At 43.1% G+C, this 27,500-nt stretch overlaps 1 protein-coding gene across 13 annotated transcripts in view; it reads right to left on the reverse strand.

Moving 5' to 3' along the window:
* Positions 1 to 27,500, reverse strand: part of LOC112219035 (neuronal cell adhesion molecule-like) — a 152,580-nt gene that overhangs the window by 11,786 nt on the left and 113,294 nt on the right. For 3 of the 13 annotated variants that reach the window (XM_042301790.1, XM_042301787.1, XM_042301789.1), the window contains 22 exons: positions 26,613 to 26,783; positions 26,138 to 26,194; positions 23,461 to 23,572; positions 23,093 to 23,277; positions 17,181 to 17,312; positions 16,775 to 16,918; positions 16,544 to 16,655; positions 15,138 to 15,304; positions 14,286 to 14,433; positions 13,902 to 14,026; positions 13,422 to 13,451; positions 12,267 to 12,368; positions 11,585 to 11,782; positions 10,407 to 10,477; positions 9,921 to 10,146; positions 9,178 to 9,293; positions 8,618 to 8,822; positions 8,282 to 8,404; positions 5,222 to 5,398; positions 3,707 to 3,772; positions 2,897 to 3,025; positions 199 to 363 (listed from right to left, as the gene is read on the reverse strand). In XM_042301790.1, the coding sequence (XP_042157724.1) occupies positions 199 to 363; positions 2,897 to 3,025; positions 3,707 to 3,772; positions 5,222 to 5,398; positions 8,282 to 8,404; positions 8,618 to 8,822; positions 9,178 to 9,293; positions 9,921 to 10,146; positions 10,407 to 10,477; positions 11,585 to 11,782; positions 12,267 to 12,368; positions 13,422 to 13,451; positions 13,902 to 14,026; positions 14,286 to 14,433; positions 15,138 to 15,304; positions 16,544 to 16,655; positions 16,775 to 16,918; positions 17,181 to 17,312; positions 23,093 to 23,277; positions 23,461 to 23,572; positions 26,138 to 26,194; positions 26,613 to 26,783 (2,961 nt within the window). The remainder of the gene's footprint in view (positions 1 to 198; positions 364 to 2,896; positions 3,026 to 3,706; positions 3,773 to 5,221; positions 5,399 to 8,281; positions 8,405 to 8,617; positions 8,823 to 9,177; positions 9,294 to 9,920; positions 10,147 to 10,406; positions 10,478 to 11,584; positions 11,783 to 12,266; positions 12,369 to 13,421; positions 13,452 to 13,901; positions 14,027 to 14,285; positions 14,434 to 15,137; positions 15,305 to 16,543; positions 16,656 to 16,774; positions 16,919 to 17,180; positions 17,313 to 23,092; positions 23,278 to 23,460; positions 23,573 to 26,137; positions 26,195 to 26,612; positions 26,784 to 27,500) is intronic. The other 10 variants (XM_042301795.1, XM_042301793.1, XM_042301791.1 and 7 more) reach the window with 6 other exon arrangements.

Genomic DNA, 27,500 nt, shown 5'->3' on the forward strand with positions numbered 1-27,500 from the left:
CTGAACATTAGAATGACCACGACAACAGATATACTGTTAATAAACTGGATTGTTTACCTACTGAATAGGTGCCTAAGCAGTAGAGAATTACACAGCTAGCATACCAAACATCTTTCTCAATCTCTACAACAACACAGGGCAAGGCGAGGCGAGGCCGGGCGGCGCCGGTGACGACCAGCCAATCGCGTGCTGCCTCACCTGGAACGGTCACCAAAAGCTCTTCTGATTGGTGGAGCACGGCTTGGTCGTTGTGACCCTTGGCAACCACGCGTACCCTATAGGACAGGCCCTCCTTTAAGCCCTTCAGCACATAGGCCTGAGATCCATTTACATACTCTTTCTGCCAATCCTCTTCACCGAGAGCTGCAGGAAGAAAGGCGCTTTGAAAGATGTTTGTCTGTCCGGTGCACATGTTAGGACATCCATCATAGTCAGAATGTATGGTGCACATATTAGGACTACCGTACTAAGTTAGACAAACATTGTTGATGTCCTAATATGTCCACCATACACCTGACATTGTAACAACGTTGGGATGGGCTATGGAGTTTCATGAAAGGATGGTTTTATCTTGTGTCATGAACTGGCGTCTATCATATCAATATTAGATATCACTAATTGTGTATATGGGTCTTTCTATAAACTAGGGAACCATTGAGTATTTCCTATTTACAGGGCAACTTGTCACAGATATTGATAAGCCATTGATAATAATCTGCTAATTTTTTTCATGTCATTACATATAATGGGGATCTTAGCTATATTCAATATAATTCACAAGTTGATTTAAAACCTGTTATATCCTTTATCATGGTTGGTGTCTTGACCAATTTGTTCAAAGTCATGTGACATTACTTTTCTGTCCTTGCATTTATGGCAGTGTAAGTTGTCGTTAGATCATATATTAAGCATTAATCGGTTAAATTAGACATTGAACTTGAACTCTGTGAGAATCCTGGATCCAGCTGTCTGACAATCTGTTGTATAGAGATCTCAGAAATGCTGTGTAACTAGGTAACATTCAGTTTCTTCTTATGCTAGGGTGTGAAAACAGTTTTCATGGGCACACAAATCCAAAATAATACATGCGATTGCAAAATCAAATGCTTCAACCAAAAGAGTCACCTTACCTGAATACTTAGAACCTACATCGATACTGTCATTACCGTGGTTCTTCAGTAATTATGTATAATACTTGTCGGGTGCACATTTGTTGTTCAAATGATTAGTTACGCCGTTGTATTTTCACACATCATCATCTGATCCAGGAAGGAATTTTCTGACTGACAGTCAAGTGAAGAACAGCTGTTGTGAAAGTGAATGTGACACAACAACAGTGCTGGAAAAAAAGGAATGTCCAGAATATTTTGGTGTCTCATTGGTTACACCGGTGAAGACAGTGGTGCCTGGATCCAGGTTGGATCTAATAACCCGAGTGACTTGATGTTTATCTGTTGTTGTTGTCTGCTTGATTTACAGCAGGGTCTCGTTAGATTTAACAGAGAAAGCATCCTAGTTAATGTGTTCATGTTTTCCTATGTTTTTGTGCTTCTGATTGGACACCGAAGTCATAGGATGTGTAGGACAGACTATTGCTCAACACCCAAAACTCTTCCTGTGAATTACTCTGGCTATAATGACAACACATTACATAGCCTAGTGGGCTTATTCACACTATGATTTGGTAATGAAATAACAGGACAAATAATATTATTTTCCATGTTACTCTTGCAATTTTAAACAATACAAGGCGCTTGAAGAAGCCTACTTGAACTTGAATTTGGAGCTCAGAAATGCCAGTATTGGAATAGGCCTACCTTGAAAATGTCCTCAATTGGGTGCTTGAAAAGTCCAAGTAATTATTGTAGCCAATGTATAGTCCTATGTTGTTGTATAGGTGGAGTTAAGGGCAATTTGCATATATTCACTTTTACTCCTCTAAATACACATGTGGAACTGCATAAAAATATTTTTTATTTTGATCCCAATGTCCCACATTGTGCCCATTATTTATAGAAAGACCCACATGCATAGTATGTTATTTCATGGAATTCTACAAATGAAGTATGATCATAATAAATCATTATAGGATGTGTCTCAGTGAAGAATTGTGTTATTCAACTAAATCATATTACTCTAATATGTTATTTCAGCCGGCACTTTTACTACATTATTGTCCCTATTACATTTATGGGGATGGTACAAACGCATTTGAGTATTTGAATTCAGTTTTTCTAAATATTTATACTACAAACACAATTAATTTAGATGTGTGTTTTTACCCTCGGTGTAGGTCAACAAAACAACTACAGACATGTTGAGAGTTCAATCAATATGGGATATTAAAAATATCCTTTTAGACCCCGGACGGGCAAGTCCAGTCCTCGGGGGCCTGATTAGGGTCACCCTTTTTCCCCAGCCCCAGCGAACACACCTTAGTACGCAATTAGTTCAATTAGCTGTGTTTGCAAAGAATGGGGACAACGTGTGACAGCCCTCCGGCCCCCGAGAACTGGAGTCTTCCATCTCTGTTGAGACTGTTTCTGCTGCTTTTTCCTGTTTATTATTAGGTTTGTGTTGGGGCAGTTTGAAGGCAGTATATCAAAGATTATTTTTTTTAATCAGACTAGATCATTTATCCTATCTGTGCTAGACATACAGTACAGTTCAAAAGTTTGACACAACCTACTCATTCAAGGGTTTGTCTTTACAATGTAGAAAATAGCAAAAATAAAGAAAAAAAACCTTGAATGAGTAGGTGTGTCCACACTTTAGACTGATACTGTAACTGCCCATGTTTGCATAAACCCGTATTAGCAAATCACTGAGTAGGAGTCTCTTGTACCTATATGTTTAAGTATAACGGATGTACAGTGGATAAAATAGTTTGTCTTACTGTTGTCGTTCTTAATGATATATTCTACATAAACATGTTTTTCCGTTCCCCAGTATTCCCAACTGATAAGCATTCCGTCCTCTCCCACGGAGGAGCTAACGTTCCCGAATGCCGGAGCCGCTGGATGCACTGAGCACAACGAGAGAAGAAGACAACCATAAAGCTCACACCATGTAAGTCAAAGGTCAATTGAAAAAAATACAGTTCTAATCAAACTGTTCCTGCTGAAAATACTCCTAAAATACTTCGTAAAAAATATATCAATCTGAGTCTGACTTTAAGTCTGTGCACTCACACTCAACTTACTTATATACTGACAAAGCCCGTAACTGACTTTGTTACAGTTTATATCAGTGGTTCCCAACCAGGGGTACGAGGACCCCTGGGGGTACTTGGCCTATCAACAGGGGGTACTTGAGACGACCAATGAGACCATAGGCTTACTGGTAAAATACACGAGGGGGTACTTGAGGGGTACTCCGGGCAGAGCAAAATTCAGTTGGTGATACAACAACTAAAAAAGGTTGGGAACCACTGGTTTATACCATACAAATAACACATCATTTGCTTGTAGGCATAGATTATATTGAACATCTATCTGTATCATAGAATCTATAGGTCTAAATCAAAGCAAGACACACGTTGATTTTCCATTCCACTTTCAGTTAGTCCTACTTCTATTAAATCTACAGTTACTCCTCTCCTACAAGTACCTTACAAACGGATTCAGACAATAAAGCCTGAACATTTGCAATACGTAAATCACTAAGACTGTAAGATGTGCATGGACATTGACTAGAGGGGCTGTACCCTTGTGGAACGGGTGGCGTGGAGGAGACCCTGCTATGGGAGGTGAGGTTTGGGTTCGGGTGTTCCCTGGAACAACACGGAGAAGAATAAGAAACACCCAACACTCAACAGACACGGCAGCTTCAACCACAGGCAAAGGTAAGACAGTGAGCTGGCTACAAACAGGTCCGTTACCACGCATGCAGTGGAGGTCAGCATGTCTGAGGGGGGGGATCAGTCGCAACAGGGTTCAAACACGCACAATGTCATGCATGGGACGGCACAGCACCAGCCAGACATAGAAATACAGACATAGATCAGCAGTCACAGAGTCGCCATCGCGCCGTTAGAAAGTAAGATGCAACACTGAAGAGTTTTGAGTGTGCTATATGGTTAACGGTGTTACAGCAGCCAAATAAGCACCACATCATATAATTCTGTACAGATGTAGGATTTTAATTTGATCACTCTATTGTTGCTGAAGATTTCCCTGCGCCAATAGGAAATACAGATGAGCTTTGGGATTTACATAAATTCACTGAAAAAATGCACTAGCACATGGTAATATTAACACTTGTAGCCTGATATTAACCAGCTAATAGCGTAACCACCGATCAAGCAAAATTATGGACTAAACGTTCAAATTCGTTTGCTGCAGGATTATGTTTGTAAATGTTTTATTGTAACACTTGCTGTGACAATATAGGTCAAATTAAGATTCTACATCTGTATGTAGCTATCTTCAATGTTTCACATTGGAATTCAGGTCCTGCTGAGTCGAGGGGTCAAGGGGATTGGTGGGAGCAGGAGGAGAGTCTTCCAAAGGGGAACACAGGCTTAGACGGGTCTTTGAAGCCAAGGCAGTATGCCTAAAGCATCTCAGAGTACAGTATGAGTGCTGATCTATTCATTAAAACTGATTCTAGGTCAGTACTCTTATTCTGAGATGCTTTGTAAATATGGGCCCGGATCTGTTTGTATGAGGAGCATGCAGACTCTGAGAGCTACAGGTACCTCCTCCAACCTCGTCTACTGAAGGCTGATACATTAGGACTTTGAGGGAAAAGAGGGGACACAAAAGTTGATATCAAAGTCAATATGACTCCTGCAGTCCCTTTCACTAAATTAACCAGTGAGTAAGCAGGAACATGCTGTAATACAAAACTAACTGGACCAGCTATGTCAAAGTACTGAGAAACACACTCACAGTTAGTGTTCTTACAACCGTTACAACACTGAGGTTATATCATGCTTTGGCACAAAGCTGTACACTGTCTGACACACTGAAGACGATTCAACAGTAGATCAACAAGGACAACAGACTGACATCATGAACATAAAACAGAGAAGCATGCGAGTATTAGACACACAATACACCATCTAGATGTTTGGTGTTGACTTGAACCATTCAACCTGGTACATGTGTGGAATGGTATGCAACCATATCAATTTACAGGGTACGTCCTCTACCGTCTTCGACTACAGTCAAAGTTTGTTTTCTACCTGTGACCTTCAGTAGAGTACTTTCACACTTACCTTCGTCCATAATAGTGACGGCTTCCTCTGTAATGACTGGCCCTGCTCCCTGGCCTGTTTTGGCATTGAAATAAAACTTGTAGCGTGTGCTGTACTTGAGGTTGGGGAGCGTGACGGAGGTCTTGTTGGCCGGCAGGGCCAGCTCTTCAATCGGACCCAGCTCGTTGGAATTGTTGACTGACGAGGTGGAGGAGGAGGTAAGGTAGAGGTGGAGGAGGGGAGAGGTGGAGGCGGAGGTAAGGTAGAGGTGAAGGATGGGAGAGGTGGAGGAGGAGGTAAGGTAGAAGTGGAGGAGGGGAGAGGTGGAGGAGGAGGTAAAGTAGAGGTGGAGGAGGAGGTAAGGTAGAGGAGGAGGAGAGGGGAGAGGTGGAGGAGGAGGAGGAGGTAAGGTAGAGGTGGAGGAGGGGAGAGGTGGAGGAGGAGGTAAAGTAGAGGTGGAGGAGGGGAGAGGTGGAGGAGGAGGTAAGGTAGTGGTGGAGGAGGAGGTAAGGTAGAGGTGGAGGGGGAGAGGTGGAGGAGGAGGTAAGGTAGAGGTGGAGGAGGGGAGAGGTGGAGGAGGAGGTAAGGTAGAGATGGAGGAGGGGAGAGGTAGAGGTGGAGGTAAGGTAGAGGTGGAGGTGGAGGTGGGGGAGAGGTGGAGGTGGAGGTAAGGTAGAAGTGGATTGGGAGGGGAGGAGGGGGAGGTGGAGGAGGAGGTAAGGTAGAAGTGGAGGAGGGGAGAGGTGGAGGAGGAGGTAAAGTAGAGGTGGAGGAGGAGGTAAGGTAGAGGTGGAGGAGGGGAGAGGTGGAGGAGGAGGAGGAGGTAAGGTAGAGGTGGAGGAGGGGAGAGGTGGAGGAGGAGGTAAAGTAGAGGTGGAGGAGGGGAGAGGTGGAGGAGGAGGTAAGGTAGTGGTGGAGGAGGAGGTAAGGTAGAGGTGGAGGAGGGGAGAGGTGGAGGAGGAGGTAAGGTAGAGGTGGAGGAGGGGAGAGGTGGAGGAGGAGGTAAGGTAGAGATGGAGGAGGGGAGAGGTAGAGGTGGAGGTAAGGTAGAGGTGGAGGAGGGGAGAGGTGGAGGTGGAGGTAAGGTAGAAGTGGAGGAGGGGAGAGGTGGAGGAGGAGGTAAGGTAGAGGTGGAGGAGGGGAGAGGTGGAGGTGGAGGTAAGGTAGAGGTGGAGGAGGGGAGAGGTGGAGGAGGAGGTAAGGTAGAGGTGGAGGAGGGGAGAGGTGGAGGATCCTGTAGGGGGTAAGGTAGAGATGGAGGATTGGAGAGGTGGAGGAGGGGATAAGGTAGATGTGGAGAGTGGTTTGTTGATGTTTCTGGTTTGGTCAATACAACATACTGTACATACATGCCTACTGTAATAACGCCTACTGTAATAACTCTTCCCATGATAACTCCTCCTGTAGTAACTACTCCTGTAATAACTCCTCCCGTAATAACTCATCCCGTAGTAACTCCTCCTGTAGTAAGTCCTCCTGTAGTAACTCATCATGTAGTAACTCATCATCCAGTAACTCATCCTGTAGTAACTCATCCTGTAGTAACTCATCCTGTAATAACTCCTCCCGTAGTAACTCCTCCTGTAGTAACTCCTCCTGTAGTAACTCATGATGTAGTAACTCATCCTGTAGTAACTCATCCTGTAGTAACTCATCATGTAGTAACTCATCATCTAGTAACTCATCCTGTAGTAACTCCTCCTGTAGTAACTCATCATCTAGTAACTCCTCCTGTAGTAACTCATCCTGTAGTAACTCATCCTGTAGTAACTCATCCTCTAGTAACTCCTCATCTAGTAACTAATCCTGTAGTAACTCATCATCTAGTAACTCATCCTGTAGTAACTCCTCATGTAGTAACTCATCCTGTAGTAACTCATCCTGTAGTAACTCCTCCTGTAGTAAGTCCTCCTGTAGTAACTCATCCTGTAGTAACTCATGATCTAGTAACTCATCCTGTAGTAACTCATACTGTAGTAACTCATCATGTAGTAACTCATCATCTAGTAACTCCTCCTGTAGTAACTCCTCCTGTAGTAACTCATCCTGTAGTAACTCATCATCTAGTAACTCATCATCTAGTAACTCCTCCTGTAGTAACTCATCCTGTAGTAACTCCTCCTGTAGTAACTCATCCTGTAGTAACTCATCATGTAGTAACTCATCCTGTAGTAACTCATCCTGTAGTAACTCATCCTGTAGTAACTCATCATGTAGTAACTCATCATGTAGTAACTCATCCTGTAGTAACTCATCATGTAGTAACTCATCCTGTAGTAACTCATCATGTAGTAACTCATCCTGTAGTAACTCATCATGTAGTAACTCATCCTGTAGTAACTCATCCTGTAGTAACTCATCCTGTAGTAACTCATCCTGTAGTAACTCATCCTGTAGTAACTCATCCTGTAGTAACTCATCATGTAGTAACTCTCATCTAGTAACTCATCCTGTAGTAACTCATCCTGTAGTAACTCATCCTGTAGTAACTCATCCTGTAGTAACTCATCCTGTAGTAACTCATCATGTAGTAACTCATCCTGTAGTAACTCATCCTGTAGTAACTCATCCTGTAGTAACTCATCCTGTAGTAACTCATCCTGTAGTAACTCATCCTGTAGTAACTCATCATGTAGTAACTCATCCTGTAGTAACTCATCCTGTAGTAACTCATCATCTAGTAACTCATCATCTAGTAACTCATCCTGTAGTAACTCATCCTGTAGTAACTCATCCTGTAGTAACTCATCCTGTAGTAACTCATCCTGTAGTAACTCATCATCTAGTAACTCATCATGTAGTAACTCATCCTGTAGTAACTCATCATGTAGTAACTCCTCCTGTAGTAACTCATCATCTAGTAACTCATCCTGTAGTAACTCATCCTGTAGTAACTCATCATGTAGTAACTCCTCCTGTACACTAGACAACACTACAGACAGCAAAGAAGTTTTGGAATCATCAAGAAAGGCTCTCAAATCTCTCGAATCTCAAATGTCTGACAGAACCTCTAGCTCTAAAGATCTACTATCTTATCCCTGATGCAACCTGTCCTTAACATAGGTAGGTGTGAAGGCTCACCTTGCTGGTATTTGAGAATGTAGCCGGTGAGGTGTCCGTTGCGGTCGTTGGGAGGACCCCATTCCAGAGTCAAATTGTTCAGGTTAGAGTTGGTGATCCTCAGGAAAGATGGCGGCCCAGGAACTGCATGATAGACACAAAAGGGATATTCACACAAATTCATCTTCATCTGTATTTTTTTGTAATATAAGTTGAGTTGAGCACAAAAGCTTCCTTGAATCAGTACACTAACTATGAATGCCGGCCCACCAACACGGAGTGTTGACTTGAATGAGAATGTCTGTTCTAGTTTCTATATTTTATGATGTAGAATTAATGAATGTTGGCTCCTCCTACCTCCTTCGGGGGTCTCAAACTGCAGGTTGGAGCTGGCGGGGCCCTCCCCCTTGCCGTTGTAAACCCTGACGTTGAACAGGTAGAGGCTGTAGGGCTGCAGGCCTGGGAGCATGCCATGACTCTTGTTCCCACTGAAGGACAGAAACTGCTGCTCCACACGGTGGGGGTTGTGTTTGTGGAGGCTCCTCTCACGCCAGTAAAACACCTGGTAGAGACACAGATACAGAGGAGTTAGATGGGTGTGTTGGGGGAGGGGGGGATGTGGAGGCTCCGCTAACGACAGTAATCCACCTGGTAAAGACACAGATATAGAGGACTTAGATGGGTGTGTGTGTGTTGGGGGAGGGGGGGGTTGTGGAGGCTCCGCTAACGACAGTAGCTCACCTGAGATATACAAATATAGAGCTATGAAATTGGTGTGTGTGTGTGTGTGTCATGGTAGGGGGGTAAGTGGCATGTGTGCATGCATGTGTCTGTCTGTGTGTCTGTTTCTATGCGTCTACTGTTTTGTATCACAGTATCTAGTATCTCATCTTTGAGGACAGTGTTGTGTACAGTACCTTGTATCCCTTGAGGTGTCCCCGTACTGTCTTCGGTGGGACAGGCTCCCAGTGCACCTCAGCCAGGGTGCTGTTCAACACTAGGACCTGGACACTGTTTGGAGCCTGCACCGGAACTGTGGGAAACCCGATCAGAGGGAACACAATTACAACAGAAACCAGTCACACTAAGGGACAGAACAACACCACTTCATTTGAGACAATTACAACTTCTGCTGTAGTTGAAATCAAAATCCATTTTTATTTGCCACATACACATGGTTAGCAGATGTTATTGCGAGTGTAGTGAAATGCTTGTGAGGACTAGAAGCGAGGCAGCCCTCTCTGTCGCTGCCATTCTGTTCCCTAACTTCCAAGAACAGATCAAATGAAGAAGAGATAGAACATGTAACAACTCTGTATCTGTCACGTCATGCAACACATCAGTCAGTTTTCAGGACACACATTCATACCTGACACCTTAGAAGCATTTCAATGGAGATTCTCCATTAGGGGCGGCAGATAGCCTAGTGGTTAAGAGTGTTGGGACAGTAACCGAAAGGTCGCTGGTTTGAATGGCTGAGCTGACTAGGTGAACAATCTGTCGATGTGCCATTGAGCAAGGCACCAAACCCTAATTGCTCTGGATAAGAGTGCCTGATAAATAAATGAATAATGTTTAAAAACAATAAGCATGCTTTACAGTCCAGGAAACCGGCCCATCGTGAATCCTTAAAGAAACAAAATGGCAGTGCGTGACTCACAGTCCTCTCCGGAGTGTCCAGTGACCACAGCTGGATCAGGGCCAATCCCGTTGTTGTTAATGGCTTGAACCTTGACCTCGTATGGTGTGAAGGTGGGAGTCCCCGAGACCATGAACTTGGAGACGTTGGCCACGGTCACTGACGTCCAGTTCTTGTCCACATCCTTCTGTCTCCACATCACCTTGTACTGCAGGCCTGGACCGTTAGCCTGGAGGCCTGAGAGTGGCTACGAGAGACAGATAATCACATTGTTATTACTGTGACTAACAGTACTGCATTAATGAACAGCTGACAGGCACCAATCACAGTACTGCATTAATGAACAGCTGACAGGCACCAATCACAGTACTGCATTAATGAACAGCTGACAGGCACCAATCACAGTACTGCATTAATGAACAGCTGACAGGCACCAATCACAGTACTGCATTAATGAACAGCTGACACCAACTTCCTTACAAATAAAATGCTACAGCTGTAGCTTACCTTCCACAATATCATAAGATTGTCATGTTCAGTTCCAAAACCTTTAACTCCGCTGGGGTTCTCATCTGGAGCTGAAGCAGGTGAAGAAATGTCAAATCAACAGTATGCACAAATCAACAGAATGCCAAATCAACAGAATGCCAAATCAACAGTATGCACAAATCAACAGTATGTCCAAATCAACAGAATGCCAAATCAACAGTATTCACAAATCAACAGAATGCACAAATCAAAAGTATGCTCAAATCAACAGAATGCACAAATCAACAGTATGGACAAATCAACAGAATGTCCAAATCAACAGAATGTCCAAATCAACAGAATGCCCAAATCAACAGAATGCACAAATCAACAGTATGTCCAAATCAACAGAATGCCCAAATCAAAAGTATGCTCAAATCAACAGAATGCACAAATCAACAGTATGGACAAATCAACAGAATGTCCAAATCAACAGAATGTCCAAATCAACAGAATGCCCAAATCAACAGAATGCACAAATCAACAGTATGTCCAAATCAACAGAATGTCCAAATCAACAGAATGCCAAATCAACAGTATGCACAAATCAACAGTATGTCCAAATCAACAGAATGCCAAATCAACAGTATTCACAAATCAACAGAATGCACAAATCAACAGTATGGCCAAATCAACAGAATGCACAAATCAACAGAATGCCAAATCAACAGTATGCACAAATCAACAGTATGTCCAAATCAACAGAATGCACAAATCAACAGAATGCCAAATCAACAGTATGTCCTAATAAACAGAATGCACAAATCAACAGTATGCACAAATCAACAGAATGCCAAATCAACAGTATGCACAAATCAACAGTATGTCCAAATCAACAGAATGCCAAATCAACAGTATGCACAAATCAACAGTATGTCCAAATCAACAGAATGCCAAATCAACAGTATTCACAAATCAACAGTATGCACAAATCAACTTAATGCACAAATCAACAGTATGTCCTAATAAACAGAATGCACAAATCAACAGAATGCACAAATCAACAGAATGCACAAATCAACAGCATGCACAAATCAACAGCATGCACAAATCAACAGCATACACAAACAACAGAATGCCAAATCAACAGAATGCACAAATCAACAGAATGCCAAATCAACGGTGCCAAATCAACAAGTCCATTCTAGAATCTGTACCTGCAGGGTTGGTCTTGTACATGTGGGAGGGGTTGGAGGGATCGGAGAGACCCACAGCGTTCAGGGCCAGGACTCTGAAGGAGTAGTGAACGTAAGGGGACAGTTCGAGGTGGGCCGTGGTCTTGCTGCCCGGGACATGCGTCAGGTTGTGCCAGTGGCCATGGTCGTGGAGAGAGTCTGTGTACTGGATCACAAATTCTGAGTGGGAAGGAAGTGGAAAAATGGTGAATGATTGCAGGGAAAGTATTATCTAACTCCAGTCTTGGTATAGTTGACACAAGCCTAATCTCCCTGATATACTGTATACCTAACATTACCCTGGAAGATCCTGACACTATCAGAAACCCATCAAATTCCCCATTAAATACATGTGATATGGGTAGTGCTGAACAAACATAATTAGCAAGTACTCTGAGTAGTGCTAACATCATTAAAACCAGTGAGGTTGACTAAACCTAATAGCACTGTGGCAGTAGTCTCAAGATAATAATGATACAGCCATTAGATAGTGTTCTGGGAATAGCAGTCTGTCATTAGCACTACACACACACACGCGCGCACACACACACACACACACACACACACACACACACACACACACACACACACACACACACACACACACACACACACACACACACACACACACACACACACACGCAGAGGTACAGCAGGTGCATACTGTGAATAGGGCTTTTGTGTTCGTCTCCAGGTATCCAGGTGAGCTGGACACTCCTGGGTTTCATGTCGGTCAACTCCAGGTCAGTAGGAGGGTCTGGTTGTTCTGGAGAACACAGGACATTTAGCTCAGTGTAATAGACAGCTACTTTACAGTGACTCCCAGCACGACAACATTATTTGTTCATGCCATGCCACGTATGGAACCAAAGACAGATAAAAAAATAAGTATGGAACACAGCAAGAGAAGACCCTTTTTATTGCCACAAGAAAGACATATGAGCTGGATGGAAATGAAACACTTCACCCCACTCTGCAGCAGGGACAGCGACACCAATTAGTGTGACAAACATATCTGTGGATTATAGAGATACTTCAGCATTTAGACAATGAAGCCCTTTATCTACTGTACTTCTCCAGAGTCGGATGAACTCGTAGATACCATTTTTTTATGCCTTTGTGTGCAGTTTGAAGGAAGTTTGCGAAGTAGTGTTTGCGCAATTGCTAACAAGCGTTAGCACATTGACTGGAAATCTATGGTAACTGCTAGCATGCTAGTAGATACCATAGTCTTCCAGTCTTTGCACTAATGCCAGTTAGTATTGGCTCGCAAAAGTATCTCTAACTTCCTTCATACTGGACACAGAGACATAAAAATGGTATCCATGAGTTCATCTGACTCTGGGGAAGTAGATAAATGGCATTATTGCCAAAATCCCCAAGTATCCCTTTAAAGGCACTAGTAATTACTCCACACTCACAGACTCCGTCTTAATGAGCTGCATTGCTGATGTATTCTTTTAACAACACATGCTAAACAAAATAACAAAAGCACATTTAGGGATTTTTAAAAAAAATCGTCAAACTGCTTTTAAAATAAAGAATGAATGATATAAGAAAATGGTGAAATCAAAAAGCCCTTTAAAAACGGAGGTTAAATTAAAACAACTGTCTGTTGCTCCGTCCGTCCGTCCGTCCGTCCGTCCGGATGCTGGTGATGTCACACACAAACACTGTGAACGATCACATCTGCGAGCAGCGCAGCATGCTTGACTATTCAGACACATAATCAACACACACACGAATACGAACACGAACACACACACAAGCTCATGAGACTGGGAGTAGAGATGAGCATTTGTGTTTACTGCAGGTTTACCATAGATAACAGCTGGAGTAGGAGCTGCCTCTGCCAGGTAGGAGAACAGGTGGGAGTGAGGTAGGGGTTAAGTAGTTAGTGATTAGAGACAACAACAGGACACCCTCTCTCTTACTTGGCGTTATTTCACATAATAGAATAGAATTTAGTATAATAGAATAGAGTAACTTAATTTTTCCCAACAAAACTAACAGAAACAACATTGTTACTGTCGTGTGATTTGAGGGATCATGAGCATGTTTCTGGTATGTAAGTTTACTAGAGAGAGTTACAGATGTAGGACCTTAATTTGATCAGTCTCGTGATTTACATAAATTCACTGAAAACCTGTCCTAACACACAGTTATATTAACAGTATTCCACTTTTCATGTAGCCTAATTTTGACCAGCTAATAGGCTAACCACCGATCAAGCAACGTCACAGATTAAACGTTCAAATCGTCAATACAGGTCAAATTAAGATCCCACATCTGTACATACCGACGACAGTGAGCTCAGCACTGGCAGAGTCATGGTCCAGAGTAGTATTCATTATGCAGGTGTACGTTCCCGCGTCGTTCTCTGTCACATCTGTTATGGTCAAGCTGTCAGAGTCCACCAGAAATCTGGGAAGACAAAGACAAAAATTGAAAAAAATGGTCCGATCCTTAAGAGGTTTTACAGGGTCCTCTTGTGTAAGTGTATAACTCTTTCATTTGTGTTGAATTGTGTGTTTATGTATGCACTCAGGAAGCCCTGATGGACGAATGAATAAACTAAATTGAACTAAACATGAGTAGAATATACAAAAGCAGGACGTACTACTGCGGATATAATGGCACGTGCTCTATGTCGAAACATGAGTGTTTGAGTACCAGCACGTACCTCTCGTCGTCGGGCAGCTCTCCGTTGTCTTTCAGCCAGATCATGATGGGGATGAGGGTGGGATCGTGTTTTACTTTACACTCAAACACCACGTTCATGTTTCTCTGGGCCACCTTGTATTTCGGCTGCTTCAGGATACGAGTTGGCTCTGGGGGAGTGACATCAGAAACAACACAATGCAATATCCTGCTCCGTTGTTTACCTCAGTGAGACTAATCTAAGTGGTGTTCAGGGCCATCAGTTTTCCCTGGTTAGATCATATGGTCAGGAAAAAGTATGGACCCTATGTTTCCTATATGGTAAACCTTCAGAAAAACACGTCCAGTAGAGAGAGAGAGAGAGAGAGAGAGAACACTGCCTACAAAATGAGGTGGAAACTGAACTGCACTTCCTAACCTCCTGTCCAATGTATGACCATATTAGAGACACATATTTCCCTCAGATTACACAGATACAATCCCGATTTTGATAAACTCCCATATCTACTGGGTGAAATACCAGTGTGCCATCACAACAGCAAGATTTGTGACCTGTTGCCACAAGAAAAGGGCAACCAATGAAGAACAAACACCATTGTAAATACAACCCATATTTATGCTTATTTATTTTCACTTTCGTACATTAACCATTTGTACATCGTTACAACACTGTATATATATAATATGACATTTGTAAAGTCTTTATTCTTTTGAAACTTCTGTAGGTTAAATGTTTACTGTTCATTTTTATTATTTATTTCACTTTGTATATTACTAACCTCACTTGCTTTGGCAATGTTAACATATGTTTCCCATGCCAATAAAGCCCCTTGAATTGAATTGAATTGAGAGAGAGAATAGTGTGGTATCTCACCTTTGACCTCCAGATAGACGTGGTTCTCAGCGATGCCCAGAGTGTTCCTGGCCACACAGATATACTTCCCACTGTTGAGGGCCTGGGCCACATATATCTCCAGAGTCCCGTTTTCATGCAGCATGTAGGGGTCCCCTTCCAGGGTGCTGGACTGGCTGTCCTTAAACCTGACAGGGAATAGTGGAACCATAGGTTCTGAACTTTTAACCTGGGATTGGGGTCAGATTTTTTAACACACACATACCATGCAGTTCTGTGGCACATACTAAAACATTTGTTTCTGAAAGTTAAAACCCTGTTTCTTAACAATGCTACAGCACTGTGTTGCAGCACTGTGTTACGGCACTGTGTTACAGCACTGTGTTACGGCACTGTGTTACGGCACTGTGTTACGGCACTGTGTTGCAGCACTGTGTTACGGCACTGTGTTACAGCACTGTGTTGCAGCACTGTGTTACAGCACTGTGTTGCAGCACTGTGTTACAGCACTGTGTTACAGCACTGTGTTACAGCACTGTGTTGCAGCACTGTGTTGCAGCACTGTGTTACAGCACTGTGTTACAGCACTGTGTTGCAGCACTGTGTTGCGGCACTGTGTTACGGCACTGTGTTACGGCACTGTGTTGCAGCACTGTGTTACAGCACTGTGTTACGGCACTGTGTTACGGCACTGTGTTGCAGCACTGTGTTACAGCACTGTGTTACAGCACTGTGTTACGGCACTGTGTTACGGCACTGTGTTACAGCACTGTGTTACAGCACTGTGTTACGGCACTGTGTTGCAGCACTGTGTTACAGCACTGTGTTTCAGCACTGTGTTACAGCACTGTGTTGCAGCACTGTGTTACAGCACTGTGTTACAGCACTGTGTTACAGCACTGTGTTGCAGCACTGTGTTACAGCACTGTGTTACAGCACTGTGTTGCAGCACTGTGTTACAGCACTGTGTTACAGCACTGTGTTACAGCACTGTGTTACAGCACTGTGTTACGGCACTGTGTTGCAGCACTGTGTTACAGCACTGTGTTACAGCACTGTGTTGCAGCACTGTGTTACAGCACTGTGTTACAGCACTGTGTTGCAGCACTGTGTTGCGGCACTGTGTTACGGCACTGTGTTACGGCACTGTGTTGCAGCACTGTGTTACAGCACTGTGTTACGGCACTGTGTTACGGCACTGTGTTGCAGCACTGTGTTACAGCACTGTGTTACAGCACTGTGTTACGGCACTGTGTTACGGCACTGTGTTACAGCACTGTGTTACAGCACTGTGTTGCAGCACTGTGTTACAGCACTGTGTTACAGCACTGACACCCATTGCTGCCAATACTGTGGCGCAACCTATCTTTTTAGTACCCATAACTGCATGTAGAGTATACCAAAAAGTTCAAAGGTCATGAACTTACCATGTGATTTTGGGGATGGGCGAGCCGAAGGAGGAACAGTCCAGCAAGGCGTGGTTGTTTCGGATCACCTGGTAGACCTGGTTAGCTGGAGTCAATACTCTGGGTGTTTCAGCTATAAACAGACACAACACTGTGTTTGCAAGTTCAATGCACTTCAGTGACAGAAAAGCTGAGTTTCAAGCTTTAACTTCAAACTTCTGAGTTCGAAGTTTGAGTGAGGAGTTGACTCACAGAGAACGTTGACGAAGGCATTGGACAGCAGATATCCATATTCATTGGATGCGTTGCACTGGTAGACTGCACTGGATCCAGTTTGGACTTCCTCGAAGATGATGGTGTCGCCCTCCACCTTCCTATTGGAGTCCTCGGGTGAATCTAACATGGCATCAAAACACGTGTCAAATGTTTCACCATTAACATAGAAAATGTTTAACCTGAACATTGTCTGTGTGTCTAAACCTCACAATGGCAGATGCAATGACTTAATCCCAAGTAGACTGTGGTGTCTGTGCACTGTATGAACACTGACAGACAGACAGACAGACAGACAGACAGACAGACAGACAGACAGACAGACAGACAGACAGACAGACAGACAGACAGACAGACACTCAATCAATCAATACTGAGTACTCACTCTCTATGGGGATGCCATTCATGGCCCAGTTGATGGTGGGTTTGGGAGTACCACTGGCCCTACAGATCAATTGACCCTTCTCTCTAGGGGCCAGCACCAGGTTCCTGGGGGTAGTGATCCAGTACGGTGCCGCTGGGAGGGGAGGACCACATGAACACAAGGCAAGCAGACGGTTGGTTAAAGGTAGAATATAGAAGTTCAGTTGATGTTCACCTCACATGAATGGTGGCTGTATGGTTGGATCATTTTTTTGCTGTATAATTTGCATCAAAATACAAGGTTAAACAACGGAAAAGTAAAAAGGAATGTGACGGGAGAGAAAAATGGTCAGAAAGGTTACAGACACAATACTGAAAGGCAGGAAAGCGGTTAATGACAGAACACTCTGCTCCCGATACCACCATTTAAAAATCAATAAGGGAGATTCAAAGAGAGGATAAAAGCCCTGGAGGCAACCGGACGTTCCTGACCCCTTTCAGCCCCGCTCCTCACAGTTTGTTGTGGAGTTATTGAATGAGTAGGACAGTGACAGTGTTGTGGTGTTATTGAATGAGTAGGACAGTGACAGTATGGTGGTGTTATTGAATGAGTAGGACAGTGACAGTGTTGTGGTGTTATTGAATGGGTAGGACAGTGACAGTGTTGTGGTGTTATTGAATGAGTAGGACAGTGACAGTGTTGTGGTGTTATTGAATGAGTAGGACAGTGACAGTGTTGTGGTGTTATTGAATGAGTAGGACAGTGACAGTGTTGTGGTGTTATTGAATGAGTAGGACAGTGACAGTGTTGTGGAGTTATTGAATGGGTAGGACAGTGACAGTGTTGTGGTGTTATTGAATGAGTAGGACAGTGACAGTGTTGTGGTGTTATTGAATGAGTAGGACAGTGACAGTGTTGTGGTGTTATTGAATGAGTAGGACAGTGACAGTGTTGTGGTGTTATTGAATGAGTAGGACAGTGACAGTATGGTGGTGTTATTGAATGAGTAGGACAGTGACAGTGTTGTGGTGTTATTGAATGAGTAGGACAGTGACAGTGTTGTGGTGTTATTGAATGAGTCGGACATTGACAGTATGGTGGTGTTATTGAATGAGTAGGACAGTGACAGTGTTGTGGTGTTATTGAATGGGTAGGACAGTGACAGTGTTGTGGTGTTATTGAATGAGTAGGACAGTGACAGTGTTGTGGTGTTATTGAATGAGTAGGACAGTGACAGTGTTGTGGTGTTATTGAATGAGTAGGACAGTGACAGTGTTGTGGTGTTATTGAATGAGTAGGACAGTGACAGTGTTGTGGTGTTATTGAATGAGTAGGACAGTGACAGTGTTGTGGAGTTATTGAATGGGTAGGACAGTGACAGTGTTGTGGTGTTATTGAATGAGTAGGACAGTGACAGTGTTGTGGTGTTATTGAATGAGTAGGACAGTGACAGTGTTGTGGTGTTATTGAATGGGTAGGACAGTGACAGTGTTGTGGTGTTATTGAATGAGTAGGACAGTGACAGTATGGTGGTGTTATTGAATGAGTAGGACAGTGACAGTGTTGTGGTGTTATTGAATGGGTAGGACAGTGACAGTGTTGTGGTGTTATTGAATGGGTAGGACAGTGACAGTGTTGTGGAGTTATTGAATGAGTAGGACAGTGTGTGTTGTGGTGTTATTGAATGAGTAGGACAGTGACAGTGTTGTGGTGTTATTGAATGAGTAGGACAGTGACAGTGTTGTGGTGTTATTGAATGGGAAGGACAGTGACAGTGTTGTGGTGTTATTGAATGAGTAGGACAGTGACAGTGTTGTGGTGTTATTGAATGAGTAGGACAGTGACAGTGTTGTGGTGTTATTGAATGAGTAGGACAGTGACAGTATGGTGGTGTTATTGAATGAGTAGGACAGTGACAGTGTTGTGGTGTTATTGAATGAGTAGGACAGTGACAGTGTTGTGGAGTTATTGAATGGGTAGGACAGTGACAGTGTTGTGGTGTTATTGAATGAGTAGGACAGTGACAGTGTTGTGGTGTTATTGAATGAGTAGGACAGTGACAGTGTTGTGGTGTTATTGAATGAGTAGGACAGTGACAGTGTTGTGGTGTTATTGAATGAGTAGGACAGTGACAGTATGGTGGTGTTATTGAATGAGTAGGACAGTGACAGTGTTGTGGTGTTATTGAATGAGTAGGACAGTGACAGTGTTGTGGTGTTATTGAATGAGTCGGACAGTGACAGTATGGTGGTGTTATTGAATGAGTAGGACAGTGACAGTGTTGTGGTGTTATTGAATGGGTAGGACAGTGACAGTGTTGTGGTGTTATTGAATGAGTAGGACAGTGACAGTGTTGTGGTGTTATTGAATGAGTAGGACAGTGACAGTGTTGTGGTGTTATTGAATGAGTAGGACAGTGACAGTGTTGTGGTGTTATTGAATGAGTAGGACAGTGACAGTGTTGTGGTGTTATTGAATGAGTAGGACAGTGACAGTGTTGTGGAGTTATTGAATGGGTAGGACAGTGACAGTGTTGTGGTGTTATTGAATGAGTAGGACAGTGACAGTGTTGTGGTGTTATTGAATGAGTAGGACAGTGACAGTGTTGTGGTGTTATTGAATGGGTAGGACAGTGACAGTGTTGTGGTGTTATTGAATGAGTAGGACAGTGACAGTATGGTGGTGTTATTGAATGAGTAGGACAGTGACAGTGTTGTGGTGTTATTGAATGGGTAGGACAGTGACAGTGTTGTGGTGTTATTGAATGGGTAGGACAGTGACAGTGTTGTGGAGTTATTGAATGAGTAGGACAGTGACAGTGTTGTGGTGTTATTGAATGAGTAGGACAGTGACAGTGTTGTGGTGTTATTGAATGAGTAGGACAGTGACAGTGTTGTGGTGTTATTGAATGGGAAGGACAGTGACAGTGTTGTGGTGTTATTGAATGAGTAGGACAGTGACAGTGTTGTGGTGTTATTGAATGAGTAGGACAGTGACAGTGTTGTGGTGTTATTGAATGAGTAGGACAGTGACAGTATGGTGGTGTTATTGAATGAGTAGGACAGTGACAGTGTTGTGGTGTTATTGAATGAGTAGGACAGTGACAGTGTTGTGGTGTTATTGAATGAGTAGGACAGTGACAGTATGGTGGTGTTATTGAATGGGTAGGACAGTGACAGTGTTGTGGTGTTATTGAATGAGTAGGACAGTGACAGTGTTGTGGTGTTATTGAATGAGTAGGACAGTGACAGTATGGTGGTGTTATTGAATGGGTAGGACAGTGACAGTGTTGTGGTGTTATTGAATGAGTAGGACAGTGACAGTGTTGTGGTGTTATTGAATGAGTAGGACAGTGACAGTGTTGTGGTGTTATTGAATGAGTAGGACAGTGACAGTGTTGTGGTGTTATTGAATGAGTAGGACAGTGACAGTGTTGTGGTGTTATTGAATGAGTAGGACAGTGACAGTGTTGTGGTGTTATTGAATGAGTAGGACAGTGACAGTAGTGTTATTGAATGAGTAGGACAGTGACAGTGTTGTGGTGTTATTGAATGAGTAGGACAGTGACAGTATGGTGGTGTTATTGAATGGGTAGGACAGTGACAGTGTTGTGGTGTTATTGAATGAGTAGGACAGTGACAGTGTTGTGGTGTTATTGAATGAGTAGGACAGTGACAGTGTTGTGGTGTTATTGAATGAGTAGGACAGTGACAGTATGGTGGTGTTATTGAATGAGTAGGACAGTGACAGTGTTGTGGTGTTATTGAATGAGTAGGACAGTGACAGTATGGTGGTGTTATTGAATGAGTAGGACAGTGACAGTGTTGTGGTGTTGTTGAATGGGTAGGACAGTGACAGTGTTGTGGTGTTATTGACTGAGTAGGATAGTGACAGTGTTGTGGTGTTATTGAATGGGTAGGACAGTGACAGTGTTGTGGTGTTATTGAATGAGTAGGACAGTGACAGTATGGTGGTGTTATTGAATGAGTAGGACAGTGACAGTGTTGTGGTGTTATTGAATGAGTAGGACAGTGACAGTGTTGTGGTGTTATTGAATGAGTAGGACAGTGACAGTGTTGTGGTGTTATTGAATGAGTAGGACAGTGATTGTTTGTGGTGTTATTGAATGAGTAGGACAGTGACAGTGTTGTGGTGTTATTGAATGAGTAGGACAGTGACAGTGTTGTGGTGTTATTGAATGGTGTTAGTAGGACAGTGACAGTGTTGTGGTGTTATTGAATGAGTAGGACAGTGACAGTGTTGTGGTGTTATTGAATGAGTAGGACAGTGACAGTGTTGTGGTGTTATTGAATGAGTAGGACAGTGACAGTGTTGTGGTGTTATTGAATGAGTAGGACAGTGACAGTGTTGTGGTGTTATTGAATGAGTAGGACAGTGACAGTGTTGTGGTGTTATTGAATGAGTAGGACAGTGACAGTGTTGTGGTGTTATTGAATGAGTAGGACAGTGACAGTGTTGTGGTGTTATTGAATGAGTAGGACAGTGATTGTTTGGTGTTATTGTGTTAGTGTTTGAATGAGTAGGACAGTGACAGTGTTGTGGTGTTATTGAATGAGTAGGACAGTGACAGTGTTGTGGTGTTATTGAATGAGTAGGACAGTGACAGTGTTGTGGTGTTATTGAATGAGTAGGACAGTGACAGTGTTGTGGTGTTATTGAATGAGTAGGACAGTGACAGTGTTGTGGTGTTATTGAATGAGTAGGACAGTGACAGTGTTGTGGTGTTATTGAATGAGTAGGACAGTGACAGTGTTGTGGTGTTATTGAATGAGTAGGACAGTGACAGTGTTGTGGTGTTATTGAATGAGTAGGACAGTGACAGTGTTGTGGTGTTATTGAATGAGTAGGACAGTGACAGTGTTGTGGTGTTATTGAATGAGTAGGACAGTGACAGTGTTGTGGTGTTATTGAATGAGTAGGACAGTGACAGTGTTGTGGTGTTATTGAATGAGTAGGACAGTGACAGTATGGTGGTGTTATTGAATGAGTAGGACAGTGACAGTGTTGTGGTGTTATTGTGAGTGTGACAGTATGGGTGTTATTGAATGAGTAGGACAGTGACAGTGTTGTGGTGTTATTGAATGAGTAGGACAGTGACAGTGTTGTGGTGTTATTGAATGAGTAGGACAGTGACAGTATGGTGGTGTTATTGAATGAGTAGGACAGTGACAGTGTTGTGGTGTTATTGAATGAGTCGGACAGTGACAGTATGGTGGTGTTATTGAATGAGTAGGACAGTGACAGTGTTGTGGTGTTATTGAATGAGTCGGACAGTGACAGTATGGTGGTGTTATTGACTGAGTAGGATAGTGACAGTGTTGTGGTGTTATTGAATGGGTAGGACAGTGACAGTATGGTGGTGTTATTGAATGAGTAGGACAGTGACAGTGTTGTGGTGTTATTGAATGGGTAGGACAGTGACAGTGTTGTGGTGTTATTGAATGGGTAGGACAGTGACAGTGTTGTGGTGTTATTGAATGGGTAGGACAGTGACAGTGTTGTGGTGTTATTGAATGGGTAGGACAGTGACAGTGTTGTGGTGTTATTGAATGAGTAGGACAGTGACAGTGTTGTGGTGTTATTGAATGGGTAGGACAGTGACAGTGTTGTGGTGTTATTGAATGAGTAGGACAGTGACAGTGTTGTGGTGTTATTGAATGGGTAGGATAGTGACAGTGTTGTGGTGTTATTGAATGGGTAGGACAGTGACAGTGTTGTGGTGTTATTGAATGGGTAGGACAGTGACAGTGTTGTGGTGTTATTGAATGAGTAGGACAGTGACAGGAAGACAGGAAAGGCAGGAGGAGTCCACATCAGAAGGGCGGGTGCAGAATCCGGACCCATGCAGACCCTGCTATAGGCTACATGTGTGCTAGAGTTATCGGAACTAACTGCTAGGTCACATGACATACCTTTGACGGTGACACGGATGGTGTGGTGTATGGAGGCCAAGCGGTTGTGGGCAGTGCAGCGGTACTCGCCAGCGTCGGCATCGGACACGTTCACGATACGCAGTATCTTCTGGAAGGTCACGATGGAGGTACGCTTGTCAGGGAACTCCCCGCTCAGCTTACTCCACGAGACCTCTGGAGTGGGACTGGACAGGGAATAGGGAGAGAAGAGGGAGAGAGAGAGAGAGAACAGTGTGAAGACATACGTTTCTAGTGAACTTATTTAGGTCACTATGATCTATAAGCACACATACAAAATGAAGTAATAATAGAGGTATACTGTACACAACACATAATACAGGTACAACACATTGGCACTAAGTACTTACAGTCCCTCAGTGATGCACTCCAACTCCAGGACCTGTCCTCTCAGCACCATCTTGGAGCTGCTGGAGCCAGAAGGGATGAGGAAAGTGGGTTTCCTCTCCTCCACGGAGCCGTCTGCAGTCATAACAACATGGAGGGGTCAGAGACACAGCTAGTCACAGCAAGACTACTGCTGTTCTGTCCATTTTATTCCTGTTTTTTAATTTTTTATTTACCAAGATCAGTTTGTACCACTGTGAAGGTACAGGTCAGGTTGTACCACTGTGAAGGTACAGGTCAGGTTGTACCACTGTGAAGTTACAGGTCAGGTTGTACCACTGTGAAGGTACAGGTCAGGTTGTACCACTGTGAAGGTACAGGTCAGTGCTGTACCACTGTGAAGGTACAGGTCAGTGCTGTACCACTGTGAAGGTACAGGTCAGGTTGTACCACTGTGAAGGTACAGGTCAGTGCTGTACCACTGTGAAGGTACAGGTCAGTGCTGTACCACTGTGAAGGTACAGGTCAGTGCTGTACCACTGTGAAGGTACAGGTCAGGTTGTACCACTGTGAAGGTACAGGTCAGGTTGTACCACTGTGAAGGTACAGGTCAGTGCTGTACCACTGTGAAGGTACAGGTCAGTGCTGTACCACTGTGAAGGTACAGGTCAGTGCTGTACCACTGTGAAGGTACAGGTCAGGGCTCACATACTCAAACACAGCAGTTGACTTTTTTAAAAGGTGATTTGTGTTTGAGTTGACATCAGCAGCGTTTATCGTGAAGAGTAAGGGAAATTTCCTTTAAATGTCTAGCGCAGTGTACAAGTCGTGAATGTGTTGGAATGAATCCCTGCTTTCATCTCTTACTGTGAAGGGGTTCTTCGGTCGAGCGGTAGTACTGTACTAAGAGGTGGTGGATATCTACAACATCTTGTTTTCCTGTACAGTTATACCAGATACTAAACTACTTTCCAGTTCAAGGTGAGGATAAGGATAACCGTCTCAAAATAATCACATTTGGATATGATACTATGATATTAAGAGTTCAACAAATGGTGCTTGTGATGATGGCAATGATCATACAGAAAGAGAGATACATCGTTTCTGTCAGATCAGCCTGTCTGTAGCCTCATCTGTTGTACGGCTGACTGCGTGCCTGCGTGACATGTAGCTTCAGGGTACTCGACAGACAGACGCATAGGAAGTAATGCTTTTGCAAACAATGAGAAAGGAACTGATAGGAAATGAAAGATGTCAGAGAGAGTGGAGAGGTTTTAAGTGGATTGGGAAGAAAGAATTCGGTTGGCTGGGTGAAGAGAATAGATTAACAGACTGGAGTGGTAGTGGTTGGAACATTCACAGTTTGCAAGGCTGTCAATCTGCTTTGCTCTAATGAAATATATGACTATAAAAGAGAGAAAGCTTTCCAAAAGTAGCCTACTGAATGTAATACAGACAGACCTACTGCATGTAATACAGACAGACCTACTGAATGTAATACAGACAGACGTACTGCATTTAATACAGACCTACTGCATTTAATACAGACCTACTGCATTTAATACAGACATACCTACTGCATTTAATACAGACAGACCTACTGCATGTAATACAGACAGACCTACTGAATGTAATACAGACAGACGTACTGCATTTAATACAGACCTACTGCATTTAATACAGACCTACTGCATTTAATACAGACATACCTACTGCATTTAATACAGATATACCTACTGCATGTAATACAGACAGACCTACTGCATGTAATACAGACCTACTGCATTTAATACAGATATACCTACTGCATGTAATACAGACAGGCCTACTGAATGTAATACAGACCTACTGAATGTAATATAGACAGACCTACTGAATGTAATACAGACAGACCTACTGAATGTAATACAGACAGACCTACTGAATGTAATACAGACATACCTACTGAATGTAATACAGACAGACCTAATTAATGTAATACAGACCTAATTAATGTAATACAGACCTAATGAATGTAATACAGACCTACTGCATGTAATACAGACCTAATGAATGTAATACAGACAGACGTAATTAATGTAATACAGACCTACTGAATGTAATACAGACCTAATGAATGTAATACAGACCTAATGAATGTAATACAGACCTACTGAATGTAATACAGACCTAATGAATGTAATACAGACCTACTGAATGTAATACAGACAGACGTAATTAATGTAATACAGACCTAATGAATGTAATACAGACCTAATGAATGTAATACAGACAGACGTAATTAATGTAATACAGACCTACTGAATGTAATACAGACCTTCTGAATGCAATACAGACAGACCTACTGAATGTAATAGATGTAATTTGTCCATTTGAATTTACAAAATATGAGCAAGGCAAAGGAGGAACCATCATGCAATGGTTCATTTTAGTCATTTGAAATTATGTTAATAAATAGTTGCTGTAGAAAAGACAGTCTTTCACAAAAATGTATTCATTGGTCAAGTTATGGTGGGAAGTTGGGTTAGGTTAAGGTTTAGGGGGTTAATGCTAGTGCTTGATTTCTAGTATTGGTTTACTACTAAAGATGAGGACAATCACAAGGGTAAGGTTAAGGTTTAGAGGTCGATGTTAGTGGTTGTTTTCTATTGGTTGACGAACTATGGGAAGGTATAGCCACTAGGGGTTGCCAAAACTCACCACTAAAAAAATCAGTTTCATTGAATAAAGCAGCAACAGTCTCATTGACTGCATCCACTGTAACACAACAGAAAATAATCAAACATGCCACATGTTAAAGTCAATAAAGTGATTGGACAAATAAACATGAATGGTTGAATACTGAAATCAAACTGTGTGAACTGAAGAAAATGCTGAATGATGATCATGGATATATTCTAGATAAAGAATAGATGGTCAAATCGTGTTTGTCAATCTGTATCATCTAGACGATCAGTCAGTGGTAACTGGACTATATGAGAAAGCCTTTTGTTGTTGAGAGAGGCTTTTCATGATCACTACTAGACTACTACTGGCGACGCTGAGGTTGGGATCACTGACAGGAAACTCTTATACAAACTGGCACACACATTCAATGCTGAGCATGCACACACACACACACACACACACACGCAAGAACACACACGCACACATTCACACACACACATGCACTTACGGTTGAGCACTAAGAGGGTGATGGGTTGTTTCTGCTGGATGGTCTGAGTGTGAGGGAAACGGGCGTAACAGATGTAGTCGTTCCTCGAGTCCTCCTTCAGAACGTTGGAGAAGTACAAGTCTCCGTTCAACGCCTGGAACACACGGCTGCTCTGAGGCAGTCTCTGGAAGTCTGGGGGAGGAGAGAAGTCAACATGAGGAGAGAAGTCAACACGAGGAGAGAAGTCAACACGAGGAGAGAAGTCAACACCAGCAGGCCACGCTACTGAGGCTTCATTTTATGAGGAATATTTTGACTCATAATTTGTAAGCAATGAAACCAAACAGACAGACTACCCAAAAGGACAGACTACCCAAAAGGACAGACTACCCAAAAGGACAGACTACCCAAAAGGACAGACTACCCAAAAGGACAGACTACCCAAAAGGACAGACTACCCAAAAGGACAGACTACCCAAAAGGACAGACTACCCAAACAGACAGACTACCCAAAAGGACAGACTACCCAAAAGGACAGACTACCCAAAAGGACAGACTACCCAAAAGGACAGACTACCCAAAAGGACAGACTACCCAAACAGACAGACTACCCAAAAGGACAGACTACCCAAAAGGACAGACTACCCAAAAGGACAGACTACCCAAAAGGACAGACTACCCAAACAGACAGACTACCCAAAAGGACAGACTACCCAAACAGACAGACTACCCAAAAGGACAGACTACCCAAAAGGACAGACTACCCAAAAGGACAGACTACCCAAAAGGACAGACTACCCAAAAGGACAGACTACCCAAAAGGACAGACTACCCAAAAGGACAGACTACCCAAAAGGACAGACTACCCAAAAGGACAGACTACCCAAACAGACAGACTACCCAAAAGGA

Source organism: Oncorhynchus tshawytscha, linkage group LG19 (assembly GCF_018296145.1).
Source record: "Oncorhynchus tshawytscha isolate Ot180627B linkage group LG19, Otsh_v2.0, whole genome shotgun sequence".
NCBI lineage: Eukaryota > Metazoa > Chordata > Actinopteri > Salmoniformes > Salmonidae > Oncorhynchus > Oncorhynchus tshawytscha.